The sequence below is a fragment of the Sarcophilus harrisii genome, chromosome X, assembly GCF_902635505.1.
Source record: "Sarcophilus harrisii chromosome X, mSarHar1.11, whole genome shotgun sequence".
NCBI classification, from domain to species: domain Eukaryota; kingdom Metazoa; phylum Chordata; class Mammalia; order Dasyuromorphia; family Dasyuridae; genus Sarcophilus; species Sarcophilus harrisii.
In genome coordinates, this window is record NC_045432.1 from 5,726,634 (window position 1) to 5,747,131 (window position 20,498).

At 46.3% G+C, this 20,498-nt stretch overlaps 2 protein-coding genes across 5 annotated transcripts in view; one reads left to right on the forward strand and one right to left on the reverse strand.

Moving 5' to 3' along the window:
- The window catches only part of IKBKG (inhibitor of nuclear factor kappa B kinase regulatory subunit gamma), a 44,679-nt gene extending 42,848 nt beyond the window's left edge, over positions 1 to 1,831 (forward strand). For 3 of the 4 annotated variants that reach the window (XM_031944677.1, XM_031944679.1, XM_031944678.1), the window contains exons 13-14: positions 133 to 221; positions 675 to 1,831. In XM_031944677.1, the coding sequence (XP_031800537.1) occupies positions 133 to 221; positions 675 to 832 (247 nt within the window). In that variant the 3' untranslated portion in view covers positions 833 to 1,831. The remainder of the gene's footprint in view (positions 1 to 132; positions 222 to 674) is intronic. The other variant, XM_012553511.3, reaches the window with a different exon arrangement.
- Positions 1,832 to 2,311: 480 nt separating this feature from the next.
- Positions 2,312 to 17,385, reverse strand: LOC100927299 (selenide, water dikinase 2). Its single transcript, XM_031944680.1, has 8 exons — positions 16,906 to 17,385; positions 13,829 to 13,932; positions 12,592 to 12,699; positions 11,285 to 11,439; positions 9,838 to 9,928; positions 8,561 to 8,660; positions 4,206 to 4,415; positions 2,312 to 3,783 (listed from the first exon to the last, which is right to left on the reverse strand). Exons 1-8 carry the CDS (start codon positions 17,279 to 17,281, stop codon positions 3,560 to 3,562), a joined length of 1,368 nt encoding a protein of 455 aa, XP_031800540.1. The 5' UTR covers positions 17,282 to 17,385; the 3' UTR covers positions 2,312 to 3,559.
- Positions 17,386 to 20,498: the final 3,113 nt, after the last annotated feature.

Sequence of the window (20,498 nt, forward strand, 5' to 3'; positions counted from 1 at the left end):
GCAATTAGAGCCACGTTGAGGGTATTGTCGAGAAAACGGATGGCCAAGAAGCGAAACAGGAGAGAAATGATTTCGGAACCCTGGGATGGGCTGGGGGGAGGGACATAACTGCTTACTAATTTGTTTGCCAAGGGCTGTGAACACAACTTTCTGCTTTCAAAGTATTGAAGATATGAGAAAACGGCACGTGGAGAACCCCCAGCCAGCCTTGCCCCAGCCGGGTAAGTCCCAAGTCCCAATATCCTTTAGCCGAAGATGTCGCAGTTGTACAGGGTTTGCGCTCCAAGGTTTCCTGTTGAGAAAGCCACAGCTTAGTGAGGGAAATTAGCCACTTGGGCTGCCTCACTGTTGGTCTGATGACAGAGCGGGGAATTTTTTCTGGTCCATAGACTAGATGACTGCGCCCAACTTTGTGCACTTATGGGAATGGAATGGTGCTCTGGGAGGCAGGCTTTCTTCCCCATCCTCGTTGCTTTCCATTTGAGTCAAGGGACTAGCTGCTTAACACAAAAAGTTTAGAGTCCTATGATAAGAGCCCTCTGAGCCAAATGTCACTCTTGGGACTAGTACTTTGCTCTCGTTTCCCTAGTTCCCCGGGAGAGGGGTGGGTGGGTGTGTGTGTGTCTGTGTGTGAGACATGATGGCAATGACTAATGGATATTTTCTTCCCATAGTTCATCTTATCAACCATCACCTCTCCTTTCATCCCATACCACCTGGCCAGAGGAGAAGTCTCCCAGATGAGCAACCAGATTTTTGTTGTCCGAAGTGTCAGTACCAGGCCCCAGATATCGACACCCTGCAGATACACGTCATGGAGTGTATTGAGTGACTCCTGTTCCACCTGCCCTGCCATACCCCATGCTTGCTTTCACTTGCCCAGCCCTTCTTGATACAACATTAGTGATCTCCACTTGATTGTAAGCTTAAGAGAGGAGGTGGAACGGCCATCCTTCATCTAGTTTGCTCTTTGCCTGACCTGGCTTGCTGTACCTCATGTTGGGTCGAGACCTTTCTGGAGCAGGAGCATCATAGGCTTGAAGATCTAGAATTGGAAGCCATCCAATTTATCCCTTCCCCCCTTTTTCAGAGGAAAAACTGAAGTTGAATTATACAAGTAATGGCCATCAGAGAGAGCATTTGAATCTAGGTCCTTTGACTGGAGCCTGCACCGCCATCCGATTTTGTCACCTGTTGGAACAGAGGAAGCTGGAGCAGGGTTGTAGATGCTACTGCCGGCCCCTCGTTTGGTGTTCTTGCCTTAGTCTGGGAGGGCCCCCTGACCCTAGCTCATGGGGAGAGAATTCCCAGTATTATATACCCTAGTTACCATCTCTATGGTGCTTTTAAGGTTTGACCCAGGGTCACGTGCTCGCTCTCATTGGAGCCCTTCAGTACTCTTGAGGCTTGGGTGTTTTTTTTTTTTTTTTTCCCCATTTTACACACACGGGAACACTGACGTTCAGAAGTAAAGAGGCTTATCCTCACATTTGGCCCCAGATCTTGCTGACTTTAGGTCTCCTGGTAGAGATCAATCGGTTACGCTTTAGTCCATGCTTGGGAAACCTATGCAGTCAATACCAAAGATTTCCATCTGGGGTTCTAGCACTTTTGGCCCACATGAGCACATTGAGCTTTCTTGCTGCATTCACTTTTAGAACGTGCCTCTTGTCTTGATTTTGATGCTTGAACTTTGTACCGAGTGTACTGGGAACATTAGATTGTACTAGATTGTACACTAGAGTGTACTAGGAACATGAGATTATTTTTTTTTTTTTTTTTTCACTTTTTCTGTAGTTTATTATTCAATTAGATTAGAGAACTGTGAGCTGCTTGGGATCAAAAAAACAACATAGCAGGTATCAGAGCTACTTTTTTTTTTTTTTTTTAGTTTTTTTTTTTTAAGTTCTTTTTTTTTTTTTAAATTTAATAGCCTTTAATTTACAGGATATATACATGGGTAACTTTACAGCATTAACAATTGCCAAACCTCTTGTTCCAATTTTTCACCTCTTACCCCCCCACCCCCTCCCCTAAATGGCAGGATGACCAGTAGATGTTAAATATATTAAAATATAACTTAGATACACAATAAGTATACATGACCAAAACATTATTTTGCTGTACAAAAAGAATCAGACTCTGAATTATTGTACAATTAGCTTGTGAAGGAAATCAAAGATGCAGGTGTGCATAAATATAGGGACTGGGAATTCAATGTAATGGTTTTTAGTCATCTCCCAGAGTTCTTTTTCTGGGTATAGCTAGGAACATGAGATTATTATAAGAACTGGCCACTTTTTCCTTCAGCTTAGAACTTAAAAAGATCGAGTTCAGCTACAGCTACCCACTTCTGCCTGTGCAGAAACTCAATTTCCCTTTTTTCCTAAAAGCCCATTGGCTTTTAGGCCTACAGGATGAATCGGTTTGTCAAAACAGAATTCTTCACCAAAAGCACAACACTGAGAAACCCGATTGGGTTTCAGACTAGTTTCAGGCTGCCTCTTTTTACCATTGTTACATCTTCCCCATCCCCCCAGTTGTCAAATTGAGTATAGAAGAACTCACATTTAAGGGAAAAAAAGTACAATTCAGAGATTCAGTGCTGGGTCTGGAGTCAGCTGTGTCCTTGTCCTGCTTCCAGTGCTTATTTTCCAGTCTTCTCAGTAGCTCTGGAAAGTGGAACACTTTTGAGACCACAAATGGCTTGCCATCTTTGTTGGCGAAATTTCCACGCTGTCTTCTTATGCCAGTCGCCTCTGGCCAGTTCTACTCCTGTCTAAAGACCACTTTGCTACCTCCACCCAGTGGCCTTATCACATTTGAGATGCCTATTTCTTTGTAGGATTCCTCCCCCCCCCCCCCCCCCCCAAAACTGGGACTTGGTTCAATGCAATAGGGAGAAAGAAAGAATTGAATTCAGACACTGAGAAATGAACGTTTTTATTAAGTTATCAGGAATCTAGTCTAAGATACATAAATTTAGCAACACCAAAGTCTGGGCTCTGATTAAGTGCTCCGCTTCTTCCAGCCCTCCAAGGAGGGTTAATGGGAGAAGCATCATAAATAGAGCCCAGATTTGTGCTGGTGCATGGTCTGCTTCCCTCTTCTGGCTAAGTTGCTCAATTCTTGGCCAGAAAGAGAAAGAATAGCTTCGGGGGAAAAAACATCCCATAAATAATTCCTGAGTACACCCTGTCTCCCATTACTGGTTTAGCAGAGTTTTGTTTCAGCGTTATCGACTAACAATCTTAACTGGTTGTCAAAGTGTCCCTTATTTTCAATAAATCACGTCATTTCTTGTATGTGAATCTGTTCAATCAAGTAACCAGGAGCCCAGCCAAAAAAAACCTTTGCTTCTAGAGAGGGGAAATGGGGGCTGGACTTGACCATAAAGTAGAAAACGTGAAATTGGTTTCATTAGAACAAGTAGCTCACCTAGCAGTAACTTTGCAAGTTTCTTTGGAAATTAACTTCCACTTCCCCTTCCCCCAAACAAGTCATAAAGTAGTTTTTGTCATTTGTGATCGTTTCCCAAGGTCCAAACAAGCAGGCCACCTCACAAAAGGGGCTCGGGGCTGGTATTGGAGTTGTCAAGCAGAATAGTGGCTCCCCGGGGCATGACTTCGATAATGCGCGGCTTGTCGATGATGCGGGCAGTCTGATTGCCTTTTTCCACAATGCCGATGATCCACGCTTGGTGACCCTCTCCATATTTGGGAGACTTGATTTCGGCACAGAAGCGAGCTGCTTGTTCTCGAGGCAGGCAGATCAGCAGCCCCCCTGTAAAAGAGCCTGTGTCACCAAGGCTGTGGCTGCCGAAGCAGGCAGGGTTTCAGCCTCACTCTTAATGTAAGCTTTTTTGATTGGGCACTTTTACACAGAACTGCCGTCATCATGGCTCTTGTGCATGCCCAAGCCCTTAAAAGAAAGGCTTTTCCCACCATGACCACTGGATCCAGCCCTCTCCGAGACCACACCTGAAGATGTTTAGTCAGATGCCGTTTGGCTTCTGCCCAGGGGGAGCCATCATTAGTGCCTAAGATAGGGCATCTGTCCAACGAACTGAGAATGGGGGCCTGGACTCTTAAATACTTCAGAAGCTCATAGGGGAGATAGAAAGGTTTTGCTGGGGTGAGGGAAAGGGGAAAATGACATCTGACTCTCATACAATGAAAGGACATGCGTTATCTTTTACCGCCCACCTGAGGTTTCTGATGATGTCCCTTGGAGAAGCCCAAAACGCCCACTGGCCTTACTGACGGCTGCCATCTTGGCAATAATGGGCAGATTATGAATGACAAAGGACACTTCACTCCTCTGTTGTTTTGCAAGGTTCTGTGCATGTCCCAGGATTCCAAAGCCAGTGATATCAGTGGCCGCATGGGCATTAAACGTGTGCATTAATCCCGCAGCTGCAATGGAAGAGATTGTAGTTTGATGAAAAACGTATGGAAATAGCCACTCACTCGACAACACTTTTAAATTTAAATTTCTCTGATAGCTAGACCTGTATGACCCTGGGCAGCTCATCTTCTGAAAAGATGGATTAGATGGCCTTGGAAATCCCCTACACAGCTGTACCTCTGATTTCCCTCAATGATGGCCATTTGACTGTCACCTTGGCTAATTTAGTGGGGGTAAATCAAGAAGCATTTATTTCATGGTGCTTATTTTGCTTGAGACAAAAAGAAAGCAGCTCTAGGCGCTCCCAATCTAATGGCGTAAATATCAACAACTAGGTACAAACCAAGTAATAGGCCCAGGGTCAAATCCAAATGAGCCCAGTGGTGTAGTTTGCCAGCCCTGTTATAGAGGACTTGGAAGTAATCTCAGAGGGAAGGGAAAAGGAGAGGGGGGAGAAGGAAGGAGAGTATTCTAGGCATAGGGAACATAGCAAAAATGCAAAAGAAAAAAATTACACAAAATCACAAGTTGGCAAGGGCTTTCTTTAAGAGCTAGCAAGGAGGCCACTATCATTCGGTTGTAGAGAATAGATTAGCGTAAGAAACTTGGAAAGGTAGGAAAGTGCTGGGTTACAATGGACTTTAAAAACCAAGCAAGATTTTCTATTTGATCCTGGGAGTTGTAAGGAGCATCTGAAGTTAACGGATCAAGGATGGCTTGGCCGCACTGTGCTCTGGGAAGATCACTCTGGTGGGGGAGAAAGCCAGGACATAGGTGGAGCCCTCAGTGGCTACAGCCATAATCCAGGCAGGAGATGATGATCACCTCAGAGGTGGGCCTGCACCAAGCAGGTGGAATGGACAGCAATAGTGACTGATTGGATAAGAAAGTATAGAACAGAGGCTGCCACTTTTGAATGGGGGGGAACCCTCATTAGTAAAAGGAGAAATTGAGGAGAGGGGAGGGTTTAAGGGGAGCTTTGAATTCAAACGTCTGAGACATTCTAGATGAAGATCTGAGACTGGAGGTCAGGAGAGAAGTTACAGCTGTTAAAGTAGCTCTGAGAATCATATGCCCAGAGACAACCGAGTCTGCGGAAGCTGATGAGCTCATCAAGAACGGGAAGGAAAAGGGAAGAGGGGGCAGAACAGCCTTGAGCCTCAGTCAGCAGGTGACCAGGATGGCAAGCCAGGCAGTTGTCTGGAGGAGAACCGGGAGACAGCAACGTCACAAAAAGAGCGAACATCCAGAAACGTGACTATCAGAGATCAAGACAGAAGAGAACTAAAAGGCCATTGGATTTGTCGACTAAAGAGATCTCTGGTAACTCTGGAGATGGTAACTTTAATTGAATCAAGTTAGGGCATCTATCTTAGACAGAAGACCTTTGCCACAAAAGGGAGGAGCGAGAAAGGACATTCCTGAGGATGGATGAGGCACAAGCATGTTTGTAGGCAGCAGGAAGCGGCTGGTAGACAAGAGGTTGAAGATTAGTGGAAGTAGGGAGGATAGGACAAGCTAGAATCCCTTGTGCACATAGAAGGCTCTGGCCAAGAACCATCTCTTGGTGAAGGAAGGGATGGTGGGAGAAAACATCTGAGTGGCAGAAGGTGAGGAAAGGAGAAGATGGAGCCCTTGGCTCAATTTTTTTTGGAAGTATGAGGAAAAGTCCTTAGCCGAGAAGATGAGAGAAAGAGCGCCAAGGGAGGTGTGGAAAGGCAGCTGTCACGAGTGGGAGGGAGTCAGCGAAGTGTAAAAGGATGGCATGCAGCAGCGAGGAGGCAGTTGAGGTTCTATACCAAGCCTATGGTGGCCACAGCACAGCTTACAGATTTCTTCCAGCTTCTTTCAGCAGCATTTCAATAGTATGGAAGGTACCAGATCACTGACAGAATAATGGGACAGAGGCAGAGTCAGATGGCAAAGTGAGATGAAACAATTGAACTGAGCTTGCTAGTTAGCCCGTCTCCCCGATAGTCTAGAAAACAAGAGTCCGAATTGTGATGGGAAAGCCAAGAAAAATGCATTTTTCCCGGCTCAGGAAGACAAGTCTCCGGACACTGGGTGTGGGGTCTGGCCAGCAATATGTGAGAAGTTCCAGCACCCAGGGATGCAGAGAAGGCTGAGATAAGGCACCAGGGCAGGAAGTACCAAGGCAGAAAGGGATCCCTGACCTAGTGCTAAGGATGCCACCAGGCAACTGTTTCCCATTATCCAGTTGTGGGTCCCACATCCAAAGGGAGAAGAGCAATCCCAACAAGTATGGGTGCCAGCCATGTAGTGAAGAAGCAACAAGTTCCTGAAATGTAGCTGTGTGCCCAGAAGCAGAGCAATGACTCGCTGAGAGCCTTTAGTTTGCACATAAGGCTGTACTGGAATAACCAGGATATCTATGAGTCCCAGACCGAAGGGACCCCAGCAGTGAAGTCTCTCTGAACCTGCCAGTGAGTTGACGGTGATTAAATCTAGCCGCTGTCCACTAAAATTCAAGCATTCATGAATCAGGAGTCTCCAAGTAGGAGGGAATCAACAGTCCTCTCCCTAAATCACTCGATTCTGGGAGCTTCCAGACAATTATGAAAGTAGTATTAGGCTATAGAAGAGCCTAAGTTGGCCAGACTGACAAAGTTCGTGTCTTCCCGGAGTCCTTACATTTTCTGTTGCTCACTCTCTTCCTTGATGTGGTCTTCTGTTTAGGTCTTGGGGACCACCCTCCCACTCTTCTCTCCTCTCTCTGCTCCTTCCATCTCCTTTGCTGGCTGCTCCTCCAGATCCCTCAGGGCTCCATCCTGGGCCCTCTTCTCCCCTCCCTCCCCACTTCACTTGGGGATCCATCGGTTCCCACGGACTAAGTGACCACCTCTATGCTGAGGGGTCTCCCATCTCCACCTCTGCTGGCCTCCAACCTCACCTCTTTGGCTGCCTCTCAGACACCTGGAACTCTTTACTGTGTCCATAACAGAAGCAGGATTTTCCTCCCTAAAGTGTCCCCTTTCCTTATTACTGCAGGGAGCGGGGCAGCTCTGTGCCCCCAATCCCCCAGGCTCACAACCTAGGATTCTTCTCGTCTCTCAGTTCAGCCTCCCGTTCCTCCAATATCCAAGCTGTTGCCAACGTCTATTTCACCTCTGGAGAACCTCCCAAATATATCCTTCTCTTCTCTGGCACTGCCCCTTCTCTGGTACAGGTCCTCATCACCTCACACTTGGATTATTCCAATAGTCTACTGGGGGTGGCATGTTCTGCCGCCTCAAGTCTCTCCCCACTCCAGTCCATGCTGTTCACCCACAAAAGCGATCTTCTAACACGCAGGTCTGATTACACTATCCTGCGCCTCGGCAGACTCCATAGCTTCCTATGGCTTCCAGGAGCAACTATAGAAACCTGATTGGCACTCAAAGCTCCTCCTACTTTCCTAGTCTTTTCATACTTCCTGACACACCCAGTGCTACAGTGACCCTGGTCTACAGGCTCCTCCACCATGAGCGTCCAACTTTGGCTCTGGACACTCTCTGGCTGGCCTCAGTGCCTGGAACACTGTCCCTCCTCTGCTCTCATTACTGACCTCCCTGGCTTCCTTAAGCCAATTAAAATCTCTCCTTCATGAATCTTTCTTAGTCCTGCTTAATTTTAGTGGCTTCTCTCTTATTCTGTACACAGCCCGTTTTGTATGTTTTTTGGGCATGTTGCATTCTCCACTACATCGCAAGCTCCTTGAGGGCAGAGATTGTCTTTGTTTCTTTTTGTATCCCTAATGCTCAGCACCAAACCTGGCACACAGTAAGCACTTAACACATATTTACTTTAATTGAAATTAGAAAAAAAAACATCCTACAAGTGGATCTCATCTCAGTTTTCCTAGCTCTAAAAAGGGAACTGCATTATATTTTGGAAGTGCTTTGAGCTCTGAATTAGGATTCTGGGATGGGACAGAAAAAGAAACATTTATAGATGTGGAGGTCTCCTAGTTCCAACACTCCTTAGTCGTGTGCTGGCCAATTTTCTTGACATCCCTGAGCCCACTGCCTCATCTGTTTAAAAATAAAATAAAATACTACCTAATGCCTCCGTTATGAAGCTAGAAGGGAAGTGCTCCGGGAGCCTTCCAGTGCTTTGGAGCCATGAGCTGTTACAGAATTGTAAAGGCCCTTACCAGTTCTATTCAGCATAGCCATGCTAAACATTGCTTCCTGATAGGCTAGTTCCACTTCTTCTTTGGACACCACCAGCTTTATTTTATTCCATTTCTCTGGCTGGAAAAGAAAGACAATATCATCTCCAGAGTGAAAGTGTTCTATTTCCCCGATGTCATGAGCCACAACGGGACCATTCTGGTCTCTCTATGCTCCCAAGGATGACCCTCACATCCTTAATCCCATAAAAAAGGCATGTTGACGCAGCCAGGATCGAAGGAGCTGCCAGCTATTCAGTTTGGTGCTGGCCTGGGCTAACAGGATAGCCAAGGACCAAGAAGGCCTGAGGAGATTACACAAGCGGCTTCTTAACTGCCAAGTCGGATTCCCTGCATTGCTTTGGAGGGGTTGTCCCAAAGTTCCAAAATCAAGAGCCAATTTTCCATTACTTATGCCTATCCTCTCCCGACTTGTGCCAATGATTAAACAAGTCAGTCCTCACTTTAAGCAAGAAAAGTGGCAGAGCAGATTGCTAAATGCCTATGCTGACTACTACGGTGGCAAACGGGACATGATTTTGACTATTTCTGAGTATTCCTCATTTCTGTTCTCAGGATAAACAGAACAGATTCACTGATAGGAAGGCTGAGGTCCCAGAGGCAGTATCTTTTTTCAGGGGTAGAGAGGCTGGAACAGTCCAAGGACAAAACCAGAATCCTGGACCAAAGTCCCAATGTGGATTTGTTTTTATCTATCCTTGTGTTTACTGTCAAGTTAGCAGGCCTCTTCCAATGCAGAGGTTTCTCGGTGGCATTACCATAAATTGGAAGGACCAACAAGCAAGAAGGGGGCGAATCCCAGGCTCTGGCTTCATCTCTGTTGCCTTGAACACTTTTTCTGTGAAATTGTGAGCCGTAAACCATGGGGACAGAGCCAGGCAGACACAGTATACTTCCAAGAAGTTCAGAGACTATTTATTTAGCTTCATGCTCTGTTCACAATTATCTGTTGAGTTAGTGGCTTTGGGGCTGCTGAATCCCTAGCCTGCCTGCCTCTCTGACCTTAAGGGAGGTGAGAATGGTTGTTTTCCGTAGCCCAATGCAAGTACTTCTGAAAACAAATCAAAAAGCTTCTAGAAGTGGGCTGTGTTTGGCTCTGTCCCCATAGCTAGGTCATTACTAGAGGCTTATGGTTGAAAACTTCCCAGATTCATCGTTTGCTTTTGTATTTTTGTTCTCTTGGATGTTAATACAACAACTCTTCGTCAGGGAGGCCAACTTGGGTTCCCCATGCTTACGTTATCCAGCCACTGGTGGGCATTGACAGCGACCTGCGTTCCTAGTGGTTTGGTCAACACGAGCACATCCCCAGGAATTGCACTGTCTGGCCTGAAAAAGAAAGGGCAGCTTTGCTTCAGGTTCACTGCGGTGGCTAACCTAGTGCAGTGCTTTATATCACTGTAGCTAAGCGAACAAATGAAGGAATTTTTAGGAATCTACAGAGGCCCTATGGGATTAAGTTGCAGTCAAGCTCTATATGAAAAGTGCTGCCACCAGGGTAGTGAGCACCCGTGACTCCCCTTTCACCAACAAAAGATGTACTAAATGAGCTCCTCTGGAAGCAGAGGAGCTAGAATATGAGCCGTGAGTCTCTGATTGATCTCTAGAATAAGAATGGAGCAGCTGCACACCAAAAGAAAAAGACAAGGGGCCCTTGAAGCCCAGAAAGCCTGAATTCTTCATGCAAGGCTACAAAATACTGCCCGTTTGCTTCCTGCCTCTGACAACAAAGCGACCCACAAGGTTCCGGCTTGCTCTTGTCAATTCAATTCCAATAATGATGAAAAAGTCCAGGGAGGATCCATGGGCGTGACTTCTGAAAAAAAAAAGCCCTCAAGACAAGCCTTATCCTGCCCCAGCCTGTGTACCACAAGCTGAAAATGGCAAAATAATAATAGCTAACATTTACATTGTGCCTACTATGTGCCAGGCACCATGCTAAGTGCTTTGATCTCCTCTGATCTTCACAACAAATCTGAGAGGTAGATGCTGTTAGTATCCCCAATTTACAGATGAGAAAAACAGAATTGAAGTGAATTGCCCAGGATGACAAACAGCTAGTGAGTGTCTGAGGTCACATTTGAACTTCTCGACTCTAGGCCCGAGTTCTGTGTACGGTGGTGCCTAGTAGCCGCTGCCTAGAAGAGCAACAATGTCTACGAAGAGATTCCTAGTAACAGCCCTGTGAGATTGACATCTCTCAAGAACTTGAAGGTCTATAAATAAGTTCTTTACAGATAGGGTCTCACTGGACCCTCCCATTACCCCTGGGAGGCAGCTGCTACTATAATAATCTCCATTTTACAAAGGAGGAAACTGAACCTGACAGAAGCTAAACAACTTGTTGAGGTAGAATCTGAATCCAGGTGTTCTTGATGCCAAAATCTAGTACTCTTCATGCTATCTTCTCACTGAAACAAAGCAAAGGGACCATAAGAGGAAGGCTCTGTAGGCCTCAGAGCTCTGGGAAGTACTGGAAGGAAGCTACAAAGATAGCTTGTTACCAAAGATTTGGGTAAAGAATTCATTTTCTTCTTTCTACTTAGGTGGTTAACGATCTAGAAAGGAAAGCGGAACTTGAAAAATGAAAAGAGGGGCCCAGCTCAAAGGAGCTGGGCTACATGACTGCCAGAGTTCCTTCTGGCTCTCAATTCGAGAATAAACAAAATTCTGGATGTTACTCACATGATGAACTCATTGGGCTGGCAAACCACAGTGGCAACACCTCCAATGATAATCCAAGGATTTATCACAGTATGTCCCCCCGTCACCGAGGTTCCGCCTTCCTCAGCAGCATCCCGAAAACCTTTGACCATCAGGGGCATGATCTTTTCTCGTTCCTGGAAGAGAAGCTCATTAGGTTGACCCTCCCATGTGTAATATCTTCTCCCTTTCTTTTGGCTTGCTAAATCTGGCTCTGTCCCAATGTCTCTTTCACAAAGCTTCAGGCTATCTCCCTCCCATATACCCCAGGACACCCACTGACACTACCACTTGAGGCCTGATGACAGCTGTCCTAATATAGTGAACTGTTTTCTCTCTCTCATGCTACCAATTTTCTATGCGTTTCCATCTCAGTTACCCAGTGGGCCTATAATCATCAAGGGGTGCTACAAGCGAGGAACCCCAATTCGGCACGGTTGTGTCTCTCCCCAAGGGCCTCCCACAAAGCAGACATTTAGCAAATAACCGATTGCAGACTCTGCTATAGCCTTCCCTACAGTCAACAAGTGACCCCCTGGGCTATAACGGGTACTGGGGAAAATAAAGGAAAAAGGGAAAATAACTGCCCTCAAGGAGCTTTCTTTTCACTGGCACAGCAGCAGATATATAAGATGTCACATATTCAAAACAAAACAAGGGTACGGAAGAGTTCCTGGGCCTCACCCTTGAGATTTGGGGCATGGGTACTTGGGTAGCACACGTCAACCGGGGAGGAACCTGGAGAAAACTAAGAAGTTTAGGTTGCACCCCAAAAAAAATGTCTTTCTCATTGAAAAATCATAGGAACACAGACAGAGCTGGCAGAGATCTGAGAATTCAGAATTCAAGCCCCTCATTTTACATATGAAAAGGCCTTGAGACCCAGAAACATCAAGTGATTTGTGCAGCTAGTACATTTCTCACGTGGGATCCAAAGCCAGGTCTTCCCAATGGCAAATCCAGAGACTTGGCTGTGACACCACAGTTTCCCCTTCAAATCCCTATAATCCTTTGGCCAAGTTTTAACAAATCTGTACTTTACAAAATCAGTTTTAATCAAAGGGCTTCTCTTTACATTAAAAAAGTATTTTTTGAGTCTTTTCTTAAAAACAGGAGGAGCCTAACAGTTTAAAAAGGTGAATCAATTATTCAGCTTAGTACATTGGGGTCAAACTACCATATCCTTGTGGATCTTAAGACTCAGCCAAGAACAGGTGATGCTTTACAATGATCCATGACCTTGGTCCTGCCCACTTCTTGGCAATGTCTCCTTCCCTTTTACTCCTTACCTCCTCACTCATCTTTTGGCTGACGCTGAGGAGCATCAGCATGTTATCACAGTCAGTAATGCCCATGGCATAGAGGTCACTGAGCACGTTGGCACAGGCAATCCGTCCCTGGAAAGGAAGCACACAGTCAGCTAGGAGGCAGGGCATGTGGTATGCATGATAAGTTCTACTATATAAGGTGACCTGTTAAAAAATAATTTGCAATCCCAGGCTAGTCCTGCAAACTGTTGGCCCTATATGGGACAGTAAGGGGCATAAAGAGTTAGAACAAACCTTGGAATCACTGAGGCTGGCCCCCTTGTTTTATTGAGGAAGATAGTTAACCTAGGTCAGACAGTAAGCCGTTTACTCAAGTCTAGGTCCCAGGTCTCCCAATTCTCAGGCTTGTATTGTTTCTCTCCATCACCCAGCTTGTAGGCAAGTGACCTGAAAAATATCTGTACTGTTGGTAGAGGTGTGACTTGGTCCAACCATTCCAGACAGCAGGTTGGGTCTAGGCCCAAAGGGTTATATATAAAACTACACACTCTTTAGTCTAGCAATGCTACTGCTAGGTCTGCATCCGAAAGAGATCAACGAAAAGGGAAAGGAACCCACGGGGATGAAAATATTTATAGTAGCTCTATTTGTGGGCAAAGAATGGGAAATTCAGAGGTTGCCCATCAACTGGAAAATGGCTAACAAGTTGTTAAATGAATGGAATGGAATCCTATTGTGATCTAAGAAATAAGGAGCGTGATGATTTCAGAAAAACCTGGAAAAAAAGCAAAATCAGAACAATGTACACTGTAAGAGTAGTATTGTAATATTATTCAACTTGGCTATTCTGGTTGATATAATGATCTATGATTCTCAGACTCATGATAAAAAATGTTTCCTTCAGAGAGAGGTGATGGACTTTGGGTGCTGACTGAAGCACATTGTTAATTTTTTAAAACTGTTCTTGCTTCTCCATCTTCCCACCCCGCAATAGCTACTGCAGAAATGTTCTGCATGACTTCATGTGCATAATGGGTGTTGTATTTCTAGCCTCACTGCGTGGAGCATGGAAGGAGAGAATTTGGAATTCCATGCTACAGCGAGAGCAACTGGGGGGGAGGGGGGGTGTAGAGGGGTCCCGTGAGGTGGTGTGCTTTGAGTTTCTAGCCTAAGACCATTTGTGGCCTGGTCAGTGTGGCTGCTAGAGGCACCTCCCCTTAAGGTTCCCTGGCAGAAGTGTGTTGTTCTTCACACTTACCATCATGTAGGGGTCTTCAACCAAAGGATAAAAGAAGTCTGTGGTTTGCACAAGGGAGAGACCTCCATGTCTCAAGGGAATCACACAAGAATCCATTCCTATCCCTACACAGGAGAGAAGCAATTTCAATGCCAGGAGCTAAACCTCTTTCAATGCCATTCCAGGCCTAATCCAAATTTTCTGCATTTCCTTCTCTACTACATCCTACTTGGTTCCAAGACTAAGGCTCTCATCCATTCTTCCTACTCCATAATGGCTTTCAGAAATAAAGGAAAAAGGGAAAATCACTGCCCTCAAGTAGCTTTTCACTGGCACAGCAGCAGATACATAAGATGTCACATGTTCAAAACAAAACAAGGGTACGGAAGAGTTCTTGGGCCTCACCCTTGAGATTTGGGGTATGGGTACTTGGGTAGCACATGTCAACTGGGGAGGAACCTGGAGAAAACTAGTTTAGGTTGCAAAAAAAAAAAAAAAAAAAATCATTGTCATTGAAAAATCATAGGAACACAGACAGAGCTGGGAGAGATCCGAGAATTCAGAATCCAAGCCCCTCATTTTACATATGAAAAAACCTTGAGACCCAGAAACATCAAGTGATTTGTGCAGCTAGTACATTCCTCACGGGGAATCTTGGTATTTTGACAGATGTCCTGAATTCAGGGCAAAAGATCAAACTCCAAGGTTGGCCTCCCTGTCCCTTTCGTACCTCTCCATTTCTAGGCTAGAGAAAGAGGCCAAGAGCCGTGTACTTTCTCTGGGCCAGAATGGGGGGACACAGTTTAGCTGGAATCCTGTCTGATGCCCTTTTCAGGATTTAGGAAACAGGAGATTAGACCTTCCTTTAAACACAATGAGTGATCCTTGATGTAAAGGTTTAGCTTGTAAAGTTGGCTGTTTTTATTAGGCCATTTGCCACTTTAAGAGCATTACTCCATCTGTAATCCAGCCAAGTCAGAGGAAACTGTAGGAGCGCTTGATTTTTACAGTTTGCAAAGTCAGACTGGGAAATTTTTCCCATAAAAACCAATTCTATAAAACTAAATATAATCCTAGGTCCTGTAATACCGCAAGCCTGGCTCGAGTGCAAGAACAAAAAGAGTTAAAGGGTTGTCGTCTCTTCCTCAGGGCCTACTGTTCTGTATACAAGAGGTACTGAAATACTCAAATTAAAAAGCCTGATTTTGCCATTAAATAAAATGTACAAAGTAAGGCATGATTTAAAGAAATACACACACACACACACAAAAAAAGCTGGGTACAGTAAGGTATCTCACTCCCTGAATCTGAACTCTCCTTAATCAATGCCTTTTAATTTCAGTACCTTCCCTCTGAATTATTTCTCACTTATTTTATACATAGTTATAGATTTATTTGCATGTTGTCATCTCCCCCCCCTCCCATTTGATTGTAAACTCCTTGAGAGCATGGACACCCCCAGTGTTTAGCACTGTGCCTGCCACAGTGCTGAATGAATGTCTGATTGACAAAACACATTTTATTAGGCTATTTTCAAGCTGGAAGGGACCTTAGAGATCATCGAGTCCAATTATTTTAGGGAGGAAAAAACAAGCCCAGGGCAGTTCACTGGCTTCTCAAAGTAAAAAGTCCCCGAGCTAAGGTCCAAACCTAATACTGTGTTCTCTGCACTACTCGGCACCTGTCCTGCTTCGTCTCGGAATTCTCTACCTCATTCAGTCTTTCCCTGACTCTTCAAAGTGGGGAGGGAAGAAAAAAAAAAAAATCACTGGCTTTGTACTCCATCTATGCAGGCAGACCAAGCATGGATTATTGCCTTCTTGGCAAAAGCACCTCAGCTCTTGGCCCTTCCACATCAAAACTGTTACTGCCACGAAGGCTTTGGTTTACTCATTAATTTGATCTGTGTAACACAGCCCTGGCCTCTTTTGACTTTCTAGTCTTAATTTTGAAGGTCTTGGTTTATGGGATTTAGAACAGGGTGCTATTTCAGAAATCATTACTGGACCCCTCGATTTTCAATTGAGAAGACTTGAGCCTCCAGGTTAAGACTGGTACAATGTCATAGAGGTTGGTATCTCGTAACACATGTAAGAGCAGGAGAGTCCCCTTCACCTCCAGTGTTGTCGGTCGGTCCCGTTCTGACTTTTGTGACCTAATTTGGACTTTCTGGGCAAAAAACAAAACAAAACACTGGTGTGGTTTGCCATCGTCTTCCCTGGCTCATGGTACAGATGAGGAAACTGAGGCACAAAGGGTAAAGTGACTTGCCCAGGGTCACACAGCTGGGACATGTCCGAGTCCAGATTTGATCTTGGTTCCAAGGTGCGCTGCACCCCCCTGGGCAGCACAGCCAGAACCTGCCTTCAAATCCAGTGCTCTTCCCAGAAAGCCGACTTGCACCGGAACCCTGGCTTTGCTGCAAACCAGTTAGGGAGGCAAGTCCATTTCCCTCTCTGGGACTTAAGTTTCCTTAACTGTTTACTCTATCAATCAAATGAGGGATTAACCGACATATGTGTCTGAGCTTCCCCGGTCCGTGTCCATCTAAGGACCCTCCCAGCGAAAGGACTGGTTCCTTTCTCCAAAATGGAAGAAAGCGCTGGGGGCATCGGGGAGTAGAAGTCAATCATCACATGCTCTTTTTAAGAATTTAAGCCAGTAAAACACAAGGTGGGGAGTGCGCGAAGTCTTGGGTTCAAATCCCAGGCTCTGCCACCTAGTCCCTAGGTAACGAGGCAGTTTGGGATTTCTCCTCCCCAAGGCCTCAGTTTCCTCCTGTCAAATGAAGATGGGCCTTTATGAGCTCAGACCTATAAATCTATAGAGCTCTAAAATTTTGAACTAAACCAAAGGCCGCTTTTTCCGAGGGGCTTGCTTCAAGCCCTCAGTAGTGCCCCGAGCTTGGGGGGCGGGGGGAGGGGGGGGAGTGCGGCGCGTTTGTGAGTTCCACAATGTTCTTCCCGCCCCCACCTCTGGGGTCATCTAGAACTCCCTTCTAACCCTTCCCCCCTTCCCCTCCTTCCACCTCTCCCTCCTCTCCCTCCTCCTCCCACCTCTTCCCTTTCCCCCTTCTCCCTCCCCGCGCCCGTTCTCACCTAGAGTGCGGTTAGTGGGATCCGAGCCGTCAGGCACGGCCATGGCCACGGCCCCGGCCCCGTCCCCATCGCCGCCGTCGGACGCGGGGGAGAGCTGGGGCGCCAGGCCCTCTGAGGGCCGCGCCAGTCCCGCCAGGAGCGTGAGCAGCGTCTCCTGCGGGACCTTGCAGCCTCAGCCTTTGAGCTCCGAGTAGCCGGTGAGGCGCCAGCTCGGGCTCAGCCCCAACGCCTGCGGCTCGAAAGGCCGGTAGGCGCCGGGGGACCGCGAGCCCGCGCCCTCGGCCGCCGGCGGCGGCGGCAGCGGCGGGAGCGGCTGCAGCGGCTGGAGCGGCGGGAGCGGCTGCAGCGGAGGCTGAGGGGGCGGCACGGCTGCCATGGCGCCTGCTCAGTGTGGAGAGAGCGGTCCTAGCCTCGCGCCTCTCGCGAGGATACTGGGCAACTGGTGCCCCGAGAGAGCTCTAAGGAAGCCCAGCGCCCGGCTCGCGCCCCGTTATCGCGTCACGGCGCCGCCCCACGCGTCACGGCGCCGCCTGCTGCGTCCTCCTCCGCCCAGCGGAAACAGCCAATCAGGAACGAACCTCCAAGGTGGCTCCCAGGAGGCTTTGCCAGTTCGAAGTCGTCCAGCCTGAGACCTTCGACCTCTTTGCGTTTCGGTCTTCTCCCCGCCAAAAGGGGGGGGGTTGGGCTCGCGTTTTTAGACTCGCCTTCCGTTCGGTTCTCCCGAGGCAGGTCCCCAGGCCTCTGCTACGAGGGGAACTTGCGTTGTGGCACTTTTGCGCATGCTCGTAGGGATTGGCCTCGGGGGCCAGCCCCCCCCCCCCCACACACACACACTTCACCTACCTTGTACGTTATTTTGTATTTATAAAGGGGAAGCGCATTTATGAACGTAGCCTCGGCGCTGTGATAAGCACAAATAGGAGCCTCGCGACCACCCTGGGAGCTAGAATCTCATGATCTCCATTTTACAGTTGAGAAAACTGAGGCCCACAGTGGTTGAGTAGTAAGCGTTTGAGATTGCCTTCCAACTCAAGTCTTGCTGCCCAAGTGTCCACATTGTCCTCCCCGATAAAATGGAAAGCCTATGAGGTGTTCTTTCAGTTCTCTTTCGGACCCCCACATCTAGTACAGTGCCTGGTGCATAACTGGTGCTTAATAAATGTCTGTTGCCTGTCAGATAAGTTGTTTATGGTCCACATTTTAGGAAACCAGTGAAGTCATCGATAAGCTCTTTTTTGCCTTTGGATATGGTCTAGCCAACCTTAGTTTCCTTATCTGTAAAATGGAGCCAATCGTTCTGGTGCTTCCTCTACCCCAGGCTTGCTGTAAGACCTAAAGGAGGGAATGTTTGTAAAACATTTGGCAAACTTGAATGTGCTTTTAAAATCACTTCCCCTTCTCTCCCTCTTCCTCCTCCAGTTCTTCCTTCTTTCCTCACTTCCTCTCTAGGTCCAGAGTTCCCATCATTTCACCTTTAGCCAACGGCCCCATTTTGAAAGTAGAGCCAGAAGCCCAGTGCCCTTCGTTGCATCCTTCAGCTTCCAAATGATATGGGCTGCTCTGTCCTGGGCAGAAAACTGGGAAAAGGTCTAAAGATGCTTTCTAGCGTTTGAGATGAGACTAGTACCCAGGGCAGGACTCTGAACATACAAAAGTAAAGAGAGCTGCTCCCAGCGTTTGAACTGGGCCTTAGGGATTTGTTGGCTTTGGTGGGGCCACTATAATATTTGGTCTGCTTCTCCACAGATGAGCCATCTCAATTTCATCAGTTCATCAAGGAGTGATCCAGTCGTAGGAAGTAGATTTATGCTCATCAGAGACCAAATGATAACATTAGAATCGATCTAATTTATAATGAATACCCACACATACCTGCCAGTATAACATGTCTCAGCCCTTGAATGAATGAACAAAGCATTTATTAGGCACTTACTATGAGCAAAGCATTACAATTAGAAGTTAGTCCCTTTACTCCAGGAACTCACAATCTACTGGGCAAGACAACATAGGGAAGATTTTAAGTACAAGTCAGCTGGAAAAGTCCCATAGAGTTCAGGGTGCAGTGGCCAAGCAGACGCTAACTCTTTTCTTACAATGTTATTTCCACTTATAAAATAGCAGTTTTTTGTGTTGAACCCTTGGCCAGGGTCAAGGATTTTGGTGACAAGGACTTTCCTTTCTGAGTCAAGTGGCTGTGGCTGCAGTCCCTGTAGGAAAAGTGGGGCCAGGCTATATCTCCACAGGGGCTGCTTCCCAGGAGTGTGAGGGATGTAGAAGACCCTTACCCAAAATGACTACTCAGAGATCACTCAGTAGAAAGTAGAAAAGTTGTTTATTAAAACCTCTGGAGGATGACTTGTCCCATTGTGAGATGAGAAAGAGAAAGCTCCCCATAGGAGGGCTAAAGAAGTAGTAAAGTTACATAGCTTTTATATAAGAAATTACATCACAAGTAAGAGAGAACTGAGAAGGGGAGGGGGAGGCATCTAATTGGTTGTCACTATTTGGGGAGATTGGAATGGAAGGTTTCTGTTCCCCCGAAATCTCCTGATTTCTAGGAAACAGAAAGTCAGGCCTCCAGGCTTAATCAAGCAGACAGTGGTCCAGCTAATAGACTAAACATCGATAAATGTCAAATACCGATAAATGTCATCAGCTCAGGTGAAGTAAATATGTTTCTAGCTGGCCAAGGCTCAAGTAAATATGGGCCTGCACATAATATACAGGTCAGAGGGGAAACACAGAAATAATAAAATACAGAAAAAGAATTCATACGTTCCTGTAAGTTCTTCACCTTATCTCTATTCCCCACAACTCCTCCCTTCTAACATGTAAATGATTTTTATCATATTTCTATGAAGAACTTACACACTGTTCAAAATCAGTTAACATATCTCTGCATTGTTCATCAAGTTCACCATCAAGATCATCCCTCTCTAATACATTTTCAGCCTTTTCTCTGAAGAATCATCATTTTCATAGCATCTTGTATATGCAATATTTTGATAGCGACCATTGAACTGTTCTGGTGACTAATGTAATTATACAGGGTAGACATAGTGGCCGCAGGGTAATACCACTGATTGCAATAAGTTCATACCATAAAAATTGCTCCCACCAACTATCTTAGAAACAGTTATCACAGAACAGATTGGCATTTGGCAGACATAAAAATACAAAGAGAAATTAACAAAGATGACAATCTAGAGAAACTGAGGCACAACATGACACATTCTCCTTCTGAATATTTGGATTATTGTCTCAGCACCATAATTTTGGTCAAGCCAATGTGAAGCAAATAAATCAAAATGAAACTAGAAAATGCAAGGACTGATGGCAAGGGCAAGTCTCTTCCTGACAACCCCAGAGTCATCAGCAGGACAAAGGCCCTCATCTCAGCCAGAGAATCCAGTTTGAGATACGGTTCACTGTGTTAGGTGGTCTTCAGTCATTTGTGTACTTAACTCAGCTTCTGCTTATATAGGGAGTAGCAGGGCTCAAGACAGTCATGCTGCCCATTCAGAGGGGCCCCCTAGGGTGGAGAAGGGTGAGGCTTGGAGTAGCTCCACCTGGCCCACCCAGAGGGACAGACA